General features: G+C 36.4%; 1 protein-coding gene across 1 annotated transcript in view; it reads right to left on the bottom strand.

The window, feature by feature from the left end:
* Nucleotides 1–1,879: 1,879 nt before the first annotated feature.
* The window catches only part of LOC138307364 (disks large homolog 4-like), a 58,400-nt gene continuing 41,496 nt past the window's right edge, over nucleotides 1,880–18,783 (bottom strand). Inside the window, exons 5-10 of the mRNA XM_069248065.1 lie at nucleotides 18,524–18,590; nucleotides 13,233–13,369; nucleotides 12,617–12,758; nucleotides 12,148–12,262; nucleotides 2,502–2,648; nucleotides 1,880–2,045 (exon numbers count right to left, since the gene is read on the bottom strand). Coding sequence (XP_069104166.1) covers nucleotides 1,895–2,045; nucleotides 2,502–2,648; nucleotides 12,148–12,262; nucleotides 12,617–12,758; nucleotides 13,233–13,369; nucleotides 18,524–18,590 — 759 coding nt within the window. The 3' untranslated portion in view covers nucleotides 1,880–1,894. The remainder of the gene's footprint in view (nucleotides 2,046–2,501; nucleotides 2,649–12,147; nucleotides 12,263–12,616; nucleotides 12,759–13,232; nucleotides 13,370–18,523; nucleotides 18,591–18,783) is intronic.

The raw sequence follows: 18,783 nt of genomic DNA, 5'->3' as shown, positions 1-18,783 counted from the left end.
TAGATCTATTTGTCAGCATGCATACCATTATTACTTCCATCCTTTTTAATCTATACCTACTAGTACATAATTTAAGCATAGATATTGTGCTGTGAATACTCGATGGTATGAAATTCTGAGCCTTTCTTGAAGCGGATTATTTGCTTGGCAAAACAAATCCTTTTCAATTTTATATTTGAAATTTCTGTTGCTTCAGAACGGGCCATATTCAGTCGTAGCCAAAAGTGATTTGTTGAAGAAATGAGAGACAGAACAGGCCATAGGTGGCATTTCGTTGCTTTTATATTACTTTCTGAAAATTCTAAAAATCATTTTTTTGGTAAATTTTTTGGTAATTCATCAGCCTTTTTTTAAACAGATAGTATGAAGCAAAAGAAAATAAATTACTTATGAAAGCTTATTAGGAATTCATATTTTCAGTCTGGGGAATAGCACCTAATGGTATTTCAATACATTCGAATCTATCTTCTGGGCTTCAAGTCCCCTGGACAGACAGAATAACACTTCATGGTACCTAGCTAATACACTATAATGTATTTATAAAGTGAAAGTAAGTGAACCATGAATTCATTAGATAGAAGTGTGTCAGACCGTGAAATCTCTGATTTAAGGGGCTATACTGTATCATATGGGACTATATATAAAACTGGAGTGGACTAGCAGATGTTAGTAGGATATACCACACAGACTGGGAATGCGACCCATTATTCTTAGAGAAACTGTAGCAGGACTTTGGCAGTCATTGTTTTCTTCCCTTCGGCCATTACACTTGAGTTTGTAAGTGGAAGGATGTGTAAGACTTATCTTTGTTTAGGGAAACCTAGTGTAATCAGGTTACACACTTATAATAAATGTTTCTGTCTATATATAAATCTAATGGGGAAAGGGAACAGGGAAGTTCTCAAAGCCAAACTTAAGTCGTGAATCACCTTTCTTTTACACTAAGAGTAGTAATTCCAAAAACTTGTACTGAAAATGTCTTCAATGTAATTCATCAAAATATTATATTCTCCCTTTACTGATGATTTTGATGAATTTTTACATAGTTCAAATTGTTACATTTTCCAATCATTTTCTTTTCAAACTTTCACAAATGTTCAATTATTTTGTTTTCTAATGACGTTTTTAAAACTTTAACAACTTTCAAATTATTTCATTTTTCAATTTTCTTCTTTTAAACTAAAATGTGTTGACAACCTTTCCATTATATCTGAAAATTAACATATCAAGGTCTGGTCTGATTATGTGGTATTTGGCATGCAGCACTACAGTATACCTGTAGTTGTGAATGACCTTTGACCTGAAAGCGTAAATGACTTCTGACCTGTGTAATTAGTACCAACACCCTAGGGATACATTCTCTCACTTTGTTGATAAAACATTTAAAGTCTGTCTTAATCAACTTAGTAAGGTGTTAGGCTGTCAACGTTCAGTACGCCTGGTTAAACTCAGCGACATCTTAATTGTGTCAACTGTCGTAAACTTTTAACAGATAATGAGGAGACATCTTCAGGTTAAGGTAGCGAGGAATATGGCCAAAAAAATAATGTTCTGCACAAAAAGTCTTGCTCAGACAGTGCATTTAGCATTCATTCACAATATTTCAGCAATTCTATGCTGGGGTGATAAATCAAACCTTTCAAAGCATGATAATCAATTTATTGATTTTTTTTTTCTTCAAGTTCCTGCAAATTTGCTGGGTACTTGCTTATATATTTGTTATTGATAAACATTAACTGTTAATTAAGAAATAACTAGGTTGACTTACAGGGATAAATTGTATTAGTAGTTAATCCAGGTATGTAAGGTGAAGGTCATTAGTGTTTGACCTTTGACCTTGTACGCATTAGTCCAGCCCCATGTCTATATATCTGGCTATACGTCGTGCCTATACCTACACTTTAACCACCGGCCGAGGTATCTTTGGGGACGACTGGTGGATTGGCGCTGGGGAGGATTTTCGTGGTAAATGGGGGGATGATTGTAGCTGCTGCAGGGAGGGTTTAGTGGGAACTGGGGGTGGAGGTACAGGGGGACGGTCCATTCTGCAAAAGGGTTGGAAGGTCATTTAATCAAATTCACTAATTAAACTGCCACCAAAGCAATCTATTTCATCAACAGAATTATTACTTTTTACTTAATATAATGCTGAATAAAATGCAGAAAATATTGTTGTAAATTGATTGTTAATAACCACTTAAAAATTTACAAAGGGAGATAACTCCATGAATAATATAATGAAAGAGACAATTATCAATTTATCAAGGTATTAAAAAGGGTGCAGTATACTATTGACTAAATACTCATGTTTATTTGAAACATGGAAATAGAAGCAATTTTTATTGGTATCTGTGCATTATCTGTCAAATAAGGCTTTAGAGAGAGATGAAAGATTCAAGCAATGAAGGCGGTGACAGGGGAGACAACCTTGTCAGGAAGCCTGAGGTGATCGCAGAGTTAGCAAGTGTTCTAGGTTAAATATGGCTGCTGTGTTTACATACACTTTAACACCGCCTCGTGGAATCTGAGGCGACTGACGCAGTGTCTGGGGAGGTGATTGTCGCGCTAACGGGGGTGTGGTCTCGACGGAGTTCACAATCGGGGGAGGTGGTTGTTGTGGTATCAGGGGTGGAGCTTCGTCCACAAATCTGAAAAAGGCCACATACATTTCAACAACATGCTTAACATAAAGGGATTCCAACCGGCCGCATGACTATACCGGTCATATATTCTATCTTCAACCATCCAATCTGAAAAAGTTGAGAGAAAAAACAACACAAGTAATACACAATGGCAGACTTAAACATAAATCTGTTTTAAGTAGTATAAATGAGTATACTGCTCCTATTCCTCCAGTAATGTTTTGTAAACTAACCTATATAAAATGATCCACATGACATGCCTTTTCATATTATTATACAGCTTTTCAGATAGTAAATTACTATTATGTGTAGTCCTAGTCCCGAGTGAATTCATTGCTACCACCTTACAAAGCCTTTTGAAATGCATCGCCGGCACAAATAGTAACACTTGAAAACCATTAAATAAACTAGTTTGTTACATATTTACCAGCAACATAACTCTGTTCATAACTTTATAGTTCAACTATTTAATCATGAAGAATGAGTTCTGTCCATTCCAGTCACCGTTTCTGAATCTGATTATTCATGTCACTTTGTCAAATCTAGAATGGATAAACTTTTGCTGTCATCTATTTTTGATACATTCGAAACATGAAACAACCTGTATCCAACATGAAGTCATTTCTCTGACTGATCTATTTTAGTCATTATTGAACTTTGGTTATTGGATGACAAATCTAGTGTCATCGTATCCCGATGTCACCTGTCGAAACTTAAATGGTTACTTGATTGTCGATTCCTTTGTTTTTTTTTATAAAAAGCTTTAAAAAATGGAGGGAGAACAAAGGAATGAAGGAAGCCTATATATACATATTTATATATTGCCTATATTTTTCAGCAAGTAGCAAAATCAATCTTGATTACTTTTTGCAGACATGGACATATGCTGGGCCAAATGTAATGAGTATGACTCAATTTTCAAATGAACACAAACTTTCATCTCGCTTTTAATTTCTATAAATCTATAAAACCATATTCTACCTTACGAGATGCTTTGATATTTATAACTACATATGACATGGACATCAATCGGTACAACAAGGGCTTATACTTGTACACCTCTTTTCATATGGTGGGGCTGTGGTGGCTCAGTGGTACAAATATTATCACATGCACTCCACCTCTGGGTCACAAGTTTGAATCCCATATGGAGTAGTTGTCAGGTACTGATCATTGTTCGGTGGTTTTTCTCCAGGTACTCAGGTTTTCCTACACCATATAAACCTGGAACATCCTTAAAGATGCTCCACCGCCGACAGAGCAAAAATGATATTCTTCATTTGAACAATAATTGCTGTTAAGTCGTGTATATATATGCCTAATTAACACAAAAATAACATAAAATAATTTATTTCGCCTTTGGTGCATGCGCAATCATCACTTCATTCCATATAAGATATAGTACCACGGAATTTTTTCGGGATGCAATTAATTATTTTTCATATTTTTAACTTGAAGTAAAATTAGAAGCTCAAACTTTTCAATGGTGGTAATGGTGTAAAGTAGGTAACTTTTGTAACTATAGAAAATACTAAATCGTCTGCTCCTGTTTTTGATAGTAAAAAATTACCATTTGTCAGCGGTGGAGCAACTTTAAATGATCCTGGCTGTTAATATTATGTTTAATACTAATCAAACTAATACAACCCTTTTCATATCATCAATATATTACCATATGGAACTAGAAATTCCTACAGAGGCTTGATACACACAAAAATATACAAGGAAAATCAATATCTGCCAGCAGGTAGGTCAGACACAAGTTAATTAAATTTGAGGTTAATAGATGTCCTGGGTGTGACGACGCCCCCCGGTGGAGATTTACACGCCAGACGATATCCCAGGGCCGATCCGTCCCGCTAGCCACGTCACTCCCTCCAATACAACTTCTACTCCATCTTGGGAAAGTGAATTAGCGGGTCTGAGAGGTGAGGCACAGGATTGGTGGAGAAAGTCGACGCGTCGAGCCTGTCACATCAATATCTATACAGATACACACGCTGGGGTTCCAACACTTTACTAATCTTATCATTTATTTATGTCCCGGTCTTTTAATCTAAAAGAATACATCAACACTTTACTTACATCACAGAGTCTTTGAATGTGAACATCATTTGCATTCTATCTATATTCCGGCTATTTGATTTCACAAAGTCTTTTATTTTAATTTAAGAAAGACCTCTCCACCCACACAATGAACCATTGGATTTATGTGTACATGTATTTATAACACTAGACAATCATGTATTGTGTTTTATTTATGCAAAGATTTTCCTGCAAAGGTCCAATAGGCCTAAATTGCATATTTTTTTTATTTTTTATTTTTGGTGTCAATTAAGAAAAATTACGTTGTGTGTTATTCATTAGAGAAGAAATATTCGGTGTAGTTTTTCTATTCCTTAATATAACCAAATAAATTAAACAATTTGATTGACATTCTCAGTGAATCATTTATTCTATATATTAGGACACTTAATTTGTGTTACACAAGTTTAAACAATCTTTCTCTTTGTTTTCATTATCTTGAAATAATTGACTGGCTTCTAGATTATTACCCTAAAATGATAGACTGGCTAATCAAACCTATTGACATAGCGAAACTTTATGATGTAACATAAGAATTACATCAAGGTTATTCATTTTAACAAAGGTTAGCTCTTTATACAGAGATGCAAATGGAAAAATCTAAAAAAAGGCTGAAATTTTTGTTTTTTGGGGAAAATCATATGGAATTACATGTACCAGGAGCCTATTTTCTGAAAGTCAAATGGCTGAAATCAGCCGATCGGCGAAAGGTTTTCATCCCTGTTGCAGTATAAATTCATTAGCTCTAGTTAAATTAGCATCTTGACTCAAAGCATCATTGCTATATTGAAAAGTCGATTAAAATTTCAACATACTTGAACAATCTTCTCAATTACTGCAGTGACAATCGCCATATCAAATGTCATGATTCAAGAATTGTTTGTATACAGTAAATTATGATTATAATGAACAAACATGTTTCCAACAAATTTGTGGTTATAACGCAGTAAATATCATTCCCCATCAAGGTTCCTATAAGATGTTTGTAATATTGGTATAACGAACTTTGCTTATAATAATTGGTCCCCAGAGGTTTGTTATAGCCATGTCTCTTGGTATATGGAAATGCTTTGAAACTTTGTGATGCTATGTGACTTGAATTTACGCCACATTTGCTTATGTCAGTAAAGATCTTCATTTCAGCCTCTTTGATATTGGAGGGGGGAATCCTCTAACAATAAATATCAGTAAATTTATAGACCTCAAAAAGAGGTTAATGGACCAAAGTTTTAACCATAAGCCAAATAATATTCCCGTCACCACAAACACAAGCTGTAAACTTGTTCATAATAAAGGAATATGACAATCAATCATTTCTATAAATAGCTACGTAACTCTTTAGAATTACATTCAAAATGCAGTACAATGTGTATACTCCTCTTGTTATGAGTAGAAAGCATCAACTTCCGCCACTACTAATAAATATCAACAATTTGTAGCTTTAAGATTAATTAAACTTTATTCATGATTAACTATACAACAGAAACTTTGGGGATATCATCAGCCTTGTTAAATAACAAAACACAACACACTATTGCTACCCAGAGTGATATAGCCTGGGTTTGGACTCGTATTACAATTAGAAATCACACAGAAACGTTTTAACATGTTTTGTAGATCACAACCATTACATTAATCTAAAACAATAAAGCTATCATATTGACATGAATCAACAAATGCTCAATTACCAAGAAAATGACTTATTGATGGAATGACGGTAGGATATATATATAAGGAAAACAACATCAATATGATTATACAATATTCTCATGCAGATGTTCATAACATGCAAAAATACTACAATATCTATCAAATTTTTAATTTTATGTACCATTCACCAACAATCTATGAAAATCATTTTCCTACTTAATTATACAATATTCATAATTTACTATTTTTTAATATGAAATTTTATAGGAAAGTTTTATTTTACAGTCTAACATGCTATAAAGGATACCTCTATGGAAAGGACACCTGTCTATAAAGGACTGATTCATCAACCAATTTGGTGTAATTTACAACATAATTGGCCTCTGTATAAAGGACACCTGTCTATAAAGGACTGATTCATCAACCATTTGGTGTAATTTACAACATAATTGGCCTCTGTATAAAGGACTCCTGTCTATATTTTGCTATGTCCCTTTGGTGTCCTTTATAGACAGATTTGACTGTACTGTATATCTCTAACTTTATAAAGCAATATTTACAATATATTCAGTAAAATTGAAAATGTTCAAATAATTACTATATATTCAGTTAAATTGAAAATGTTCAAAAACATCATTATTAGGAAAGAAATATTCAAACATACTTCTTGTTGAATAGAAGATAAATTTTGTAGCATGAAACAAAATCCATGTACACACAGCTTTTTTCTACCTTTTAGTTCAAATGGAGACTTGAAGATTGGAGAACCAACTAATTTTTGATCATTTACGTCACTCAGAAGATGATTATGTCTTTATGAACGAGTATTAATATCAATTTGAATATCAAGTATATGAACATATCAAAAAGTGAGGAAAAAAACCTTTTTTTTCTAAATATATATTTTGTATTAAATTTGAAAAACCTATTCAATAGCATGCAGATTACAGTAAAATCATTTCAGGACTACATTATCAGAATACACCATTACATAAAATTTCTAAATCCGGAATGTATCATTTAAACATAAAAAATATCTATAAAAATAATCATAAAAAAATCTCAAGCTCTGCTCTATCGAATGTATAGAAGTAAATAAGTATGGCACTGAAAGATATCATTATAAAGAAACCTGTATATAGCGACCCCTGTCTATAACGAATCCTGTTTATAAAGATATTTGTCTCTGTCTCTACATGTTCTATGGTATAAAGAAACCAAGCAATAATTCCTGTAAATATAATACGTAAAGAAAACAGGACAATTACAGAGCTCATCACTGCCAAATAAACATAGAATTAATATAAAACATTTACAAAAATAACTTGATAAAAAAATTTTGATAATTTTTTTTGGAGTTTAATTGCTTCATGATGTTTTTGATATGCAACTAACATTATGTTCCATCATAAAAGTACATGAATAAACACTAAAAACAAATGGCTTGCAATATTGCAAATGTAATGCCATAGAAATCTTCAATATTTGGTAAAAATTGTTAACAGCAGAAATTCAACAATTTGAGTTACCTTAAATGATACTTCATTGGTATATACTCAATCACAACACTTACTTGATCTCACAACACTTACAGCAATAATCACTGATATAAAATAACTAAAAATAATGGAAGAAAATGGTTATAAATTGGATAGAAAAGATAGACATGACAAAACCAACTTGAGCTACAGGTAATACCATGCAATATGGGTTCAAAATAATACAAATGACAAAAAAAGTAACATATAAAATCTGCTTTCAAAACGAAAGTTTTTAATGCCATTGCAATAATTTGAATTTAATTTTCTTTTAAACGATATTAAATTCCTTTTATTCAAATGCACACCAATAAACTTTTTTTATATGTATTTTTTTCCAGTATAATATGCATACTTAACTTGAGCTATAAATAGAATATGTATGAAGAGAGAAAAAAATCTGAGAAAATGTGTGAATGAATTTTTGAGCATTTCACATGTAGTTTTATAGGTAAATATCAAAATTCATATTCCTTTTCACCAGGAGAAGTAGGAAGACTCATTTTCTACCTTGTCATGCGATAACTATTCGTTGGGAGCTTTTCTAATAAACAATTTAACTAATTCACCCCTGAAATTCCAAAATGGACTGTTCCAGCCGTTGAACTAAAATAATCTAAATCCATTGTCAGGGGTGAATGGGTGTAAAGTTGGCGCCTTATTCCAACCAATATCAGCCTTTAAGTCACAGGAATTTGAAATTCATGTTCTTAAATTCATACAAAAACTTGTGTTGTTACAGAACATGAGGATACAGAAATTGAATTTTTGAGAAAGTACTTAATTTTTTCCTCGCCTCGTATATCAGATGAAAAACAACACACTAGCTTCTGTAAAGATTACACTGTCACTGGCAATGAAATCTACCTCTGGTGCAGATATATGCATCCGTGTGTTGATGTCGCTGTTGTCATGGAGACAGGGTATTGATTTTTACAGAGATAGGAAACAGATCTAGCTATCTTGTCATTCAAAATGTACAAAGTGCTCTTAAAATTTAAATTTAGTAAAGAAAGGAACAATGTCACTAATTCTATAATCATCAGTTGATTTTTTTTTCTTTTTTTTTTTTCGCAGCAACTTTTAACCATTCCGAATAGAGAAATCCTTGCAGCAGAATGGACAGCTTTGGTAACCAAGATTTTTATCTTTGCTTTGGAAGCTTCTTTCTGCATGCAAGAAGAAAAAAAAAAAAGAATTATTGGTTATTTTAGACTGTTATAAACAGCTAGCAGGATGGTTATAGATACATGGTTCCATTCCAATGCAGTTTCTAAATTTAAATTTAAAAGGACCTCTGTGAATTTAAGACTGATGCATTAATGTAATTGAAATTTTTAAATAAAAGAATAATAATTGAATACATTTCTTAAAAGAAATAAAGAAATCTTCCAAAATACAAACATGCAGAAATCCATGACAAAAATGGTCATGACTATATTTATCACATAATCCATTTCTTGCCTTACTGACGTTGCCCATGCAATGAATTTGCATGTTTCTAATCAATACAATCAGTAATCAGTCGTTTTTGATTCTGCTTTGCTGGATGGAAATCTATTGTGATCTGAACAACAATGTGAAGTCGGCAAACAGTAATTTCGCCACAAAATAACTGTTTCCATTAAATTTGATAGGCATTACAAATTTCATTTCAATTTGTCACAATTTTGTTTTTTGTTATTATGTGATAAATAGTATACAGAAGAAGTAGTGCTCACTGCATATGAGGTCTCATGAAACTTGGAATATAATTTTATGTTTTCCAAGGATCATAAAAATAAATACTTTGAAAAGCTTATTTCATGAATTTCATGTGAAATGAACACTCTTTCAAAATACTTCTTTATATATCAACTAAAAGTTTAAATAAACAACATTTAACTCCATAATGATATTAACAAAGGGGGAATTACTAAAGCACAAAAATATACAAAGAGTTTTTCTGCATAAGCTGACACAAGAAAAATCAACAATCAAATGCAAAAAGAGATCTCCTGCTCCCCCAAAGCTCATTACAGCGGTACGAATGAGAAAATTCTTTTAATTAGAGTTTCATTTAATAGAATTGACATGGAATTGCTGACTAGGTAAAATTAGTTTAGCAGGGGAAACTTGGGTATTGATGGTCTAGGAGGTGTCCACATGTAAATTTAAGTCTGGTCTAGGAGGTGTCCACATGTCAATTTAAGTCTGTAAAGTCCATTTTGTCCAAACCTCTCTTTAAATATTGAGCCAGTTTGCGATACCTGCTCTTTGTTTGTCCAAACCTCTCTTTAAATATTGAGCCAGTTTGCGATACCTGCTCTTTGAGATTGTATCAATCACTACATTAATTATTAGTATGTCCGAGAAATCTATCCTGTTGTTTCTAACAAATTTACGAAATAACCCTCACAACCAATTCGAAGAAGAGTTGGCATTCCATCACATCAAGATCAGGATTACCAATACTTTGGTCAGCCACATTTTTTGGGGTTTTTTGTTTTGTTTTTTATAAGTCACCCTTTTCTTCTGAATGGCTTTTTAATCATTGTGCACATTCCCTCTGTCACCGTTACAGAGTCCCAGACATATCTATTTACCCACCATGATGTATGTTTGTACACATTTTTTTTAAAGATGCTCCACCGCTGACAAATGGTATTTTTTCATAATCAAAAACAGGAGCAAACAATTTAGTATTTTTCTTCAGTTTCAAAAGTTACTTACTTTACACCATTACCACCATTGAAAAGTTTGAGCTTCTTATTTTACTTCAAGTTAAAAATATGAAAAATAATTAATTGCATCCTGAAAAAATTCTGTGGCACTATATCTTATATGGAATGAAGCACTGATTGCGCATGCAACTAAGGCGAAATAAATCATTTTATATTATTTTTTGTGTTAATTAGACATATATACACGATTCAACACCAATTATTGTTCAAATGATTAATATCATTTATGCTCTGTCGGCGGTGGAGCATCTTTAACAGCAGCTAATTCTATTACATTTTCTCTCTAAATTCTGTTTACTTTTCTCCGATAGTTATCTGCTATATATCTTTTGAGAGACGACCTAATATTTCTTACATTTTCTAAACTCTACTTGATTCCTAGCCATTCAATATTTGGCATTTAATAATCAATTCATTGGCAGTGCTGGATGGTCTATCATCAGACACATATGTACATAATTGCTTTTTAAACTTTTTAAAACATTATGTCAGCCAGCTATTTAAAACCTTCCAAAATTTTACTGACACATGACCAAACTGAGAATCCTACAGCAGGAAGTAACGGACAGAGACAAAGGAGAGGAAACATAATCAATTTAACCTGAAACACATGTATGATAAGACTTTCTGCCTGTGTTTCCTTACTGTTGTGATTTTCTTGAAGAATCACATCGGGACACTTCACTAATACACATCAGAGTCATTCTCTCCTATACATCCTTTATCTTACACTTTGACAGTTTACACTTCCCAACCATCACTCTTACATTTGTGAAGTTTCTGAATTCCAATGAATTCCAATTTAATATGGATACAGATCAGTAAACAATGCGAAAAGTGTTTCAAGCTTGTCTTTTTTATTTTAGTTATTTTTGTTACTCTTATTGTGTGCATTTTAATATCATCAGCTGGAATCAACATTGTACATTTCGTTTTCAATCTTTCTAAGCCAAATTTCTACACATCACAAAAGGGAGAATTCAAATTTCACCAAAACATTGACTAGAGCAGTTATCTCCCCTTAACCCATCATATTCTGTAGTGAAAACAATTAAAGAAATTCCAGCACCGTCTTTTCATAACCTCTCCACCATTTCTAGCTTGAACAGTTCATCATTCCATAAATGGATCCAATACACCTTTATGTTAATCAGTAATGTTTCATTTTCTCAAAACACCAAGAACATTGGGTAAATGACTGATGTTTTCAAGCCAAATAGCTACTTTCTTAAGTCACTGACTCCCCAACTTGTTTGTCCCAAATCCATTTTTCTCCACTTCATAATAAGATTGGACATTACAGAAGACTAACAACATTTAAATATCAAGGGCCAGACTGTACTTTGCTTCTCAGCTTAGGGACATGTTCATTTCATCTGTTCATTTCATTTTTTAAAACCAAAAGGCTGTATTAGTTCATGTTTTATCTCTGTGGATGCGTACTCATTCACTTTTGAACATGTCCTCAAACATCTGAAGCCTTGTACAGCTGTACTAACAAAGCCTTACCTTGGGAAGTCGTCGTTTTCATAGTTGTTGAGTTTGGGTGGTGTGCTTGGTGACGGGGTTGGTCTGTCGGGCGTGGACGATGGAACACTGGCAACACTCTCTATCTTTCTATTCACTAATAAACACACAAATCAACGTGTCTTAATCAAGCTTTCGACTGACCGCTTGCAATGATTGAAAAAATAACTAGTATAACTGGTCACTAAATAACAAACATATAATTTTCCTGAAGATCAGGGACCAATATGACAAAAAATGTTTTTATGTATGTATCAATTTACTGAATAGGCAGAAGTTCTGATGAACTTAACATCAAAAGCCTTTATTGGGAATGATCTATACCTGCCTGAGAACTGTTCTTACTAATGCACTGTAAGATTTCGTTAATTGTGAATCCTTTGTATTTATTCACTTTGTAAGGGAAAGTGTAAGACATTGTTCATTATGAACATGTTTTCTCGTTATTTACCTGGCGGGGAAGGATCTTGCTGAACACTATCTGGTGGTACATACGAAGGTTTCGCTATCGTTAACCGCACAACTTCCTGCGTTGCTTTTAGTGCTGCTACAGCTTCTTCATGACTTACATTCTCAAGGTTATCCTCATTCACCTGAGTAAAAAGACAAAGTCTATTATACAAGAAGTTTGTTACGGTGTTAGAAAAGAAGAACTTAACAACAAAGTTACCAACAAAAATATTCAGATTATAGATCAAACTGATATATTTAGTGACAGAAATCTATTTTTTCTACTTAAGTTGAAATATCTCCGCATGATCAAAGAGAGGTAACTGTGACAATATTACTTCAAATTGGTCTTGGTGTTATAAGGGAGATAATCCAGACAGGACTGTTAGAAACAATACTAGTCTTACAACACATGAAGAAAATTGTACCAGATATTCTATTTTCAAAAATTCAATGACAGCATTCTCATTTCAATTATGATGTTTTCTTCTATATCCTTTTGTGTATCATTTATTTTCCTTAGTTATTTTGATTTTGGATTGAAAAGAATAGTGTACATGATCTGGTATATTTTTTAATCCATTAAAGACAATGCATCACAGATGTAAATAAAATACCGCAATAAGTCTGTCGCCCATGGCCAATCGTCCGTCCTGTTCAGCTGCCCCACCTTCAATGATCTTGGTAACAAAGATTCCATTGTCTCCAGGAATGTGTTGGTTACCAATACCCCCAGCGATGCTGAAGCCAAGCCCTGTAACATAAAGGACAGCACAGTCAGTAGGAGTTTGTTAACAGTACCCCCAGTAATGCTGAAGCCAAGCCCTGTAACATAAAGGACAGTACAGTCAGTAGGAGTTTGTTAACAGTACCCCCAGTAATGCTGAAGCCAAGCCCTGTAACATAAAGGACAGTACAGTCAGTAGGAGTTTGTTAACAGTACCCCCAGTGATGCTGAAGCCAAGCCCTGTAACATTAAGGACAGTACAGTCAGTAGGGGTTTGTTAACAGTACCCCTAGTGATGCTGAAGCCAAGCCCTGTAACATAGAGGACAGTATAGACAGTAGGAGTTTGTTAACAGTACCCCCAGTGATGCTGAAGCCAAGCCCTGTAACATTAAGGACAGTACAGTCAGTAGGAGTTTGTTAACAGTACCCCTAGTGATGCTGAAGCCAAGCCCTGTAACATAAAGGACAGTACAGTCAGTAGGAGTTTGTTAACAGTACCCCCAGTAATGCTGAAGCCAAGCCCTGTAACATAAAGGACAGTACAGTCAGTAGGAGTTTGTTAACAGTACCCCTAGTGATGCTGAAGCCTAGCCCTGTAACATTAAGGACAGTACAGTCAGTAGGAGTTTGTTAACAGTACCCCTAGTGATGCTGAAGCCTAGCCCTGTAACATAAAGGACAGTACAGTCAGTAGGAGTTTGTTAACAGCACCCCTAGTGATGCTGAAGCCTAGCCCTGTAACATAAAGGACAGTGCAGTCAGTAGGAGTTTGTTAACAGTACCCCCAGCAATGCTGAAGCCTAGCCCTGTAACATAAAGGACAGTACAGTCAGTAGGAGTTTGTTAACAGTACCCCCAGTGATGCTGAAGCCTAGCCCTGTAACATAAAGGACAGTACAGTCAGTAGGAGTTTGTTAACAGTACCCACAGTGATGCTGAAGCCTAGCCCTGTAACATAAAGGACAGTACAGTCAGTAGGAGTTTGTTAACAGTACCCCCAGTGATGCTGAAGCCTAGCCCTGTAACATAAAGGACAGTACAGTCAGTAGGAGTTTGTTAACAGTACCCCCCAGTGATGCTGAAGCCTAGTCCTGTAACATAAAGGACAGTACAGTCAGTAGGAGTTTGTTAACAGTACCCCCAGCAATGCTGAAGCCTAGCCCTGTAACATAAAGGACAGTACAGTCAGTAGGAGTTTGTTAACAGTTCCCCCAGTGATGCTGAAGCCTAGTCCTGTAACATAAAGGACAGTACAGTCAGTAGGAGTTTGTTAACAGTACCCCCCAGTGATGCTGAAGCCTAGTCCTGTAACATAAAGGACAGTACAGTCAGTAGGAGTTTGTTAACAGTACCCCCAGTGATGCTGAAGCCTAGCCCTGTAACATAAAGGACAGTACAGTCAGTAGGAGTTTGTTAACAGTACCCCCAGTGATGCTGAAGCCAAGCCCTGTAACATTAAGGACAGTACAGTCAGTAGGAGTTTGTTAACAGTACCCCCAGTGATGCTGAAGCCTAGCCCTGTAACATAAAGGACAGTACAGTCAGTAGGAGTTTGTTAACAGTACCCCCCCAGTGATGCTGAAGCCTAGTCCTGTAACATAAAGGACAGTACAGTCAGTAGGGTTTGTTAACAGTACCCCCAGTGATGCTGAAGCCTAGCCCTGTAACATAAAGGACAGTACAGTCAGTAGGAGTTTGTTAACAGTACCCCCAGTAATGCTGAAGCCAAGCCCTGTAACATTAAGGACAGTACAGTCAGTAGGAGTTTGTTAACAGTACCCCCAGTAATGCTGAAGCCTAGCCCTGTAACATAAAGGACAGTACAGTCAGTAGGAGTTTGTTAACAGTACCCCCAGTGATGCTGAAGCCTAGCCCTGTAACATAAAGGACAGTACAGTCAGTAGGAGTTTGTTAACAGTACCCCCAGTGATGCTGAAGCCTAGCCCTGTAACATAAAGGACAGTACAGTCAGTAGGAGTTTGTTAACAGTACCCCCAGTAATGCTGAAGCCAAGCCCTGTAACATTAAGGACAGTACAGTCAGTAGGAGTTTGTTAACAGTACCCCCAGTGATGCTGAAGCCTAGCCCTGTAACATAAAGGACAGTACAGTCAGTAGGGGTTTGTTAACAGTACCCCCCAGTGATGCTGAAGCCAAGCCCTGTAACATTAAGGACAGTACAGTCAGTAGGAGTTTGTTAACAGTACCCCCCAGTGATGCTGAAGCCAAGCCCTGTAACATAAAGGACAGTACAGTCAGTAGGAGTTTGTTAACAGTACCCCCAGTAATGCTGAAGCCAAGCCCTGTAACATTAAGGACAGTACAGTCAGTAGGAGTTTGTTAACAGTACCCCTAGTGTTGCTGAAGCCTAGCCCTGTAACATTAAGGACAGTACAGTCAGTAGGAGTTTGTTAACAGTACCCCCAGTAATGCTGAAGCCTAGTCCTGTAACATAAAGGACAGTACAGTCAGTAGGAGTTTGTTAACAGTACCCCCAGTAATGCTGAAGCCTAGTCCTGTAACATAAAGGACAGTACAGTCAGTAGGAGTTTGTTAACAGTACCCCCAGTAATGCTGAAGCCTAGCCCTGTAACATAAAGGACAGTACAGTCAGTAGGAGTTTGTTAACAGTACCCCCAGTAATGCTGAAGCCTAGCCCTGTAACATAAAGGACAGTACAGTCAGTAGGAGTTTGTTAACAGTACCCCCAGTAATGCTGAAGCCAAGCCTGTAACATAAAGGACAGTACAGTCAGTAGGAGTTTGTTAACAGTACCCCCAGTGATGCTGAAGCCTAGCCCTGTAACATAAAGGACAGTACAGTCAGTAGGAGTTTGTTAACAGTACCCCCAGTGATGCTGAAGCCTAGTCCTGTAACATAAAGGACAGTACAGTCAGTAGGAGTTTGTTAACAGTACCCCAGTAATGCTGAAGCCTAGCCCTGTAACATAAAGGACAGTACAGTCAGTAGGAGTTTGTTAACAGTACCCCCAGTAATGCTGAAGCCAAGCCCTGTAACATAAAGGACAGTACAGTCAGTAGGAGTTTGTTAACAGTACCCCCAGTAATGCTGAAGCCAAGCCCTGTAACATTAAGGACAGTACAGTCAGTAGGAGTTTGTTAACAGTACCCCCAGTAATGCTGAAGCCTAGTCCTGTAACATAAAGGACAGTACAGTCAGTAGAAGTTTGTTAACAGTTCCCCCAGTAATGCTGAAGCCTAGTCCTGTAACATAAAGGACAGTACAGTCAGTAGGAGTTTGTTAACAGTACCCCCAGTAATGCTGAAGCCTAGCCCTGTAACATAAAGGACAGTACAGTCAGTAGGAGTTTGTTAACAGTACCCCAGTAATGCTGAAGCCTAGCCCTGTAACATAAAGGACAGTACAGTCAGTAGGAGTTTGTTAACAGTACCCCCAGTAATGCTGAAGCCAAGCCCTGTAACATAAAGGACAGTACAGTCAGTAGGAGTTTGTTAACAGTACCCCCAGTAATGCTGAAGCCTAGCCCTGTAACATAAAGGACAGTACAGTCAGTAGGAGTTTGTTAACAGTACCCCCAGTGATGCTGAAGCCTAGCCCTGTAACATAAAGGACAGTACAGTCAGTAGGAGTTTGTTAACAGTACCCCCAGTGATGCTGAAGCCTAGCCCTGTAACATAAAGGACAGTACAGTCAGTAGGAGTTTGTTAACAGTACCCCCAGTAATGCTGAAGCCAAGCCCTGTAACATAAAGGACAGTACAGTCAGTAGGAGTTTGTTAACAGTACCCCCAGTAATGCTGAAGCCAAGCCCTGTAACATAAAGGACAGTACAGTCAGTAGGAGTTTGTTAACAGTACCCCCAGTAATGCTGAAGCCAAGCCCTGTAACATTAAGGACAGTACAGTCAGTAGGAGTTTGTTAACAGTACCCCAGTACAGGTCAGTAGTGTTTGTTAACAGTACCCCCAGTAATGCTGAAGCCTAGCCTGTAACATAAAGGACAGTACAGTCAGTAGGAGTTTGTTAACAGTACCCCCAGTAATGCTGAAGCCTAGCCCTGTAACATTAAGGACAGTACAGTCAGTAGGAGTTTGTTAACAGTACCCCAGTAATGCTGAAGCCAAGCCCTGTAACATAAGGACAGTACAGTCAGTAGGAGTTTGTTAACAGTACCCCAGTAATGCTGAAGCCAGCCTGTAACATAAAGGACAGACAGTCAGTAGGAGTTTGTTAACAGTACCCCCAGTGATGCTGAAGCCAAGCCCTGTAACATTAAGGACAGTACAGTCAGTAGGAGTTTGTTAACAGTACCCCAGTAATGCTGAAGCCTAGCCCTGTAACATAAGGACAGTACAGTCAGTAGGAGTTTGTTAACAGTACCCCAGTATGCTGAAGCACCCTGTAACATAAAGAAGCAGTCTAGTTGACAGTACCAATGCTGAAGCCACTGTAACATAAGACAGTCAGTCAGTAGAGTTTGTTAACAGTACCCCATGTTGCTGAAGCCAAGCCCTGTAACATAAAGGACAGTACAGTCAGTAGGAGTTTGTTAACAGTACCCCCAGTGATGCTGAAGCCTAGCCCTGTAACATAAAGGACAGCAGTCAGTAGGAGTTTGTTAACAGTACCCCAGTATGAAGCCAAGCCCTGTAACATTAGGACAGTACAGTCAGTAGGAGTTTGTTAACAGTACCCCTAGTGTTGCTGAAGCCTAGCCCTGTAACATTAAGGACAGTACAGTCAGTAGGAGTTTGTTAACAGTACCCCCAGTAATGCTGAAGCCTAGTCCTGTAACATAAAGGACAGTACAGTCAGTAGGAGTTTGTTAACAGTACCCCCAGTAATGCTGAAGCCAAGCCCTGTAACATTAAGGACAGTACAGTCAGTAGGAGTTTGTTACCAGTACCCCCAGCAATACTAATGCCCAGCCTTGTAACATAAAGGACAGTACAGTCAGTAAGAGTTTGTTAACAGTACCCCCAGCGATGTTAAGTGGGAGGAACCAGAAAAATTCCATGTGATGAGACAGACTGGCTAGGCGGAAGGTGAATGACTTGTCTACTATGCCATCCAACCAATCATCTTAGTGGCTCAAAAGTTAAAGTGGCTGAAAATCTACCAGAATTTTCTATCTTTTAGTAAGCTGGTTGTGACATACTGAGTTTGATTTAGGACGATTATCACGGTTTGCATTAATTACCTTTGTTTCCCTTCACTAGCTCAATCTCCAACACATTCTCTAATGGAGCCCGCAGTCTTTTTACATACTGCAATACAAAAACATGTAAATGTCACTTATTGTAAAATTCAATACACAATTGCTTCATTAAAATAAAATCTGCCATAGCGACCACCTCTGTATGAAGACCGTCTGCTCAAAACTGTACAGCCAATTATTTTCACAGGGATGATACTTTCATGAGGATGATATTTCCGTGGGGATGGTATTTTTTCATGATT

The sequence above is a fragment of the Argopecten irradians genome, chromosome 14 (assembly GCF_041381155.1).
Source record: "Argopecten irradians isolate NY chromosome 14, Ai_NY, whole genome shotgun sequence".
Taxonomy (NCBI): Eukaryota; Metazoa; Mollusca; class Bivalvia; order Pectinida; family Pectinidae; genus Argopecten; species Argopecten irradians.
Note: the sequence above shows the minus strand (reverse complement) of the source record. Positions and strands in the feature narration are given on the sequence as shown.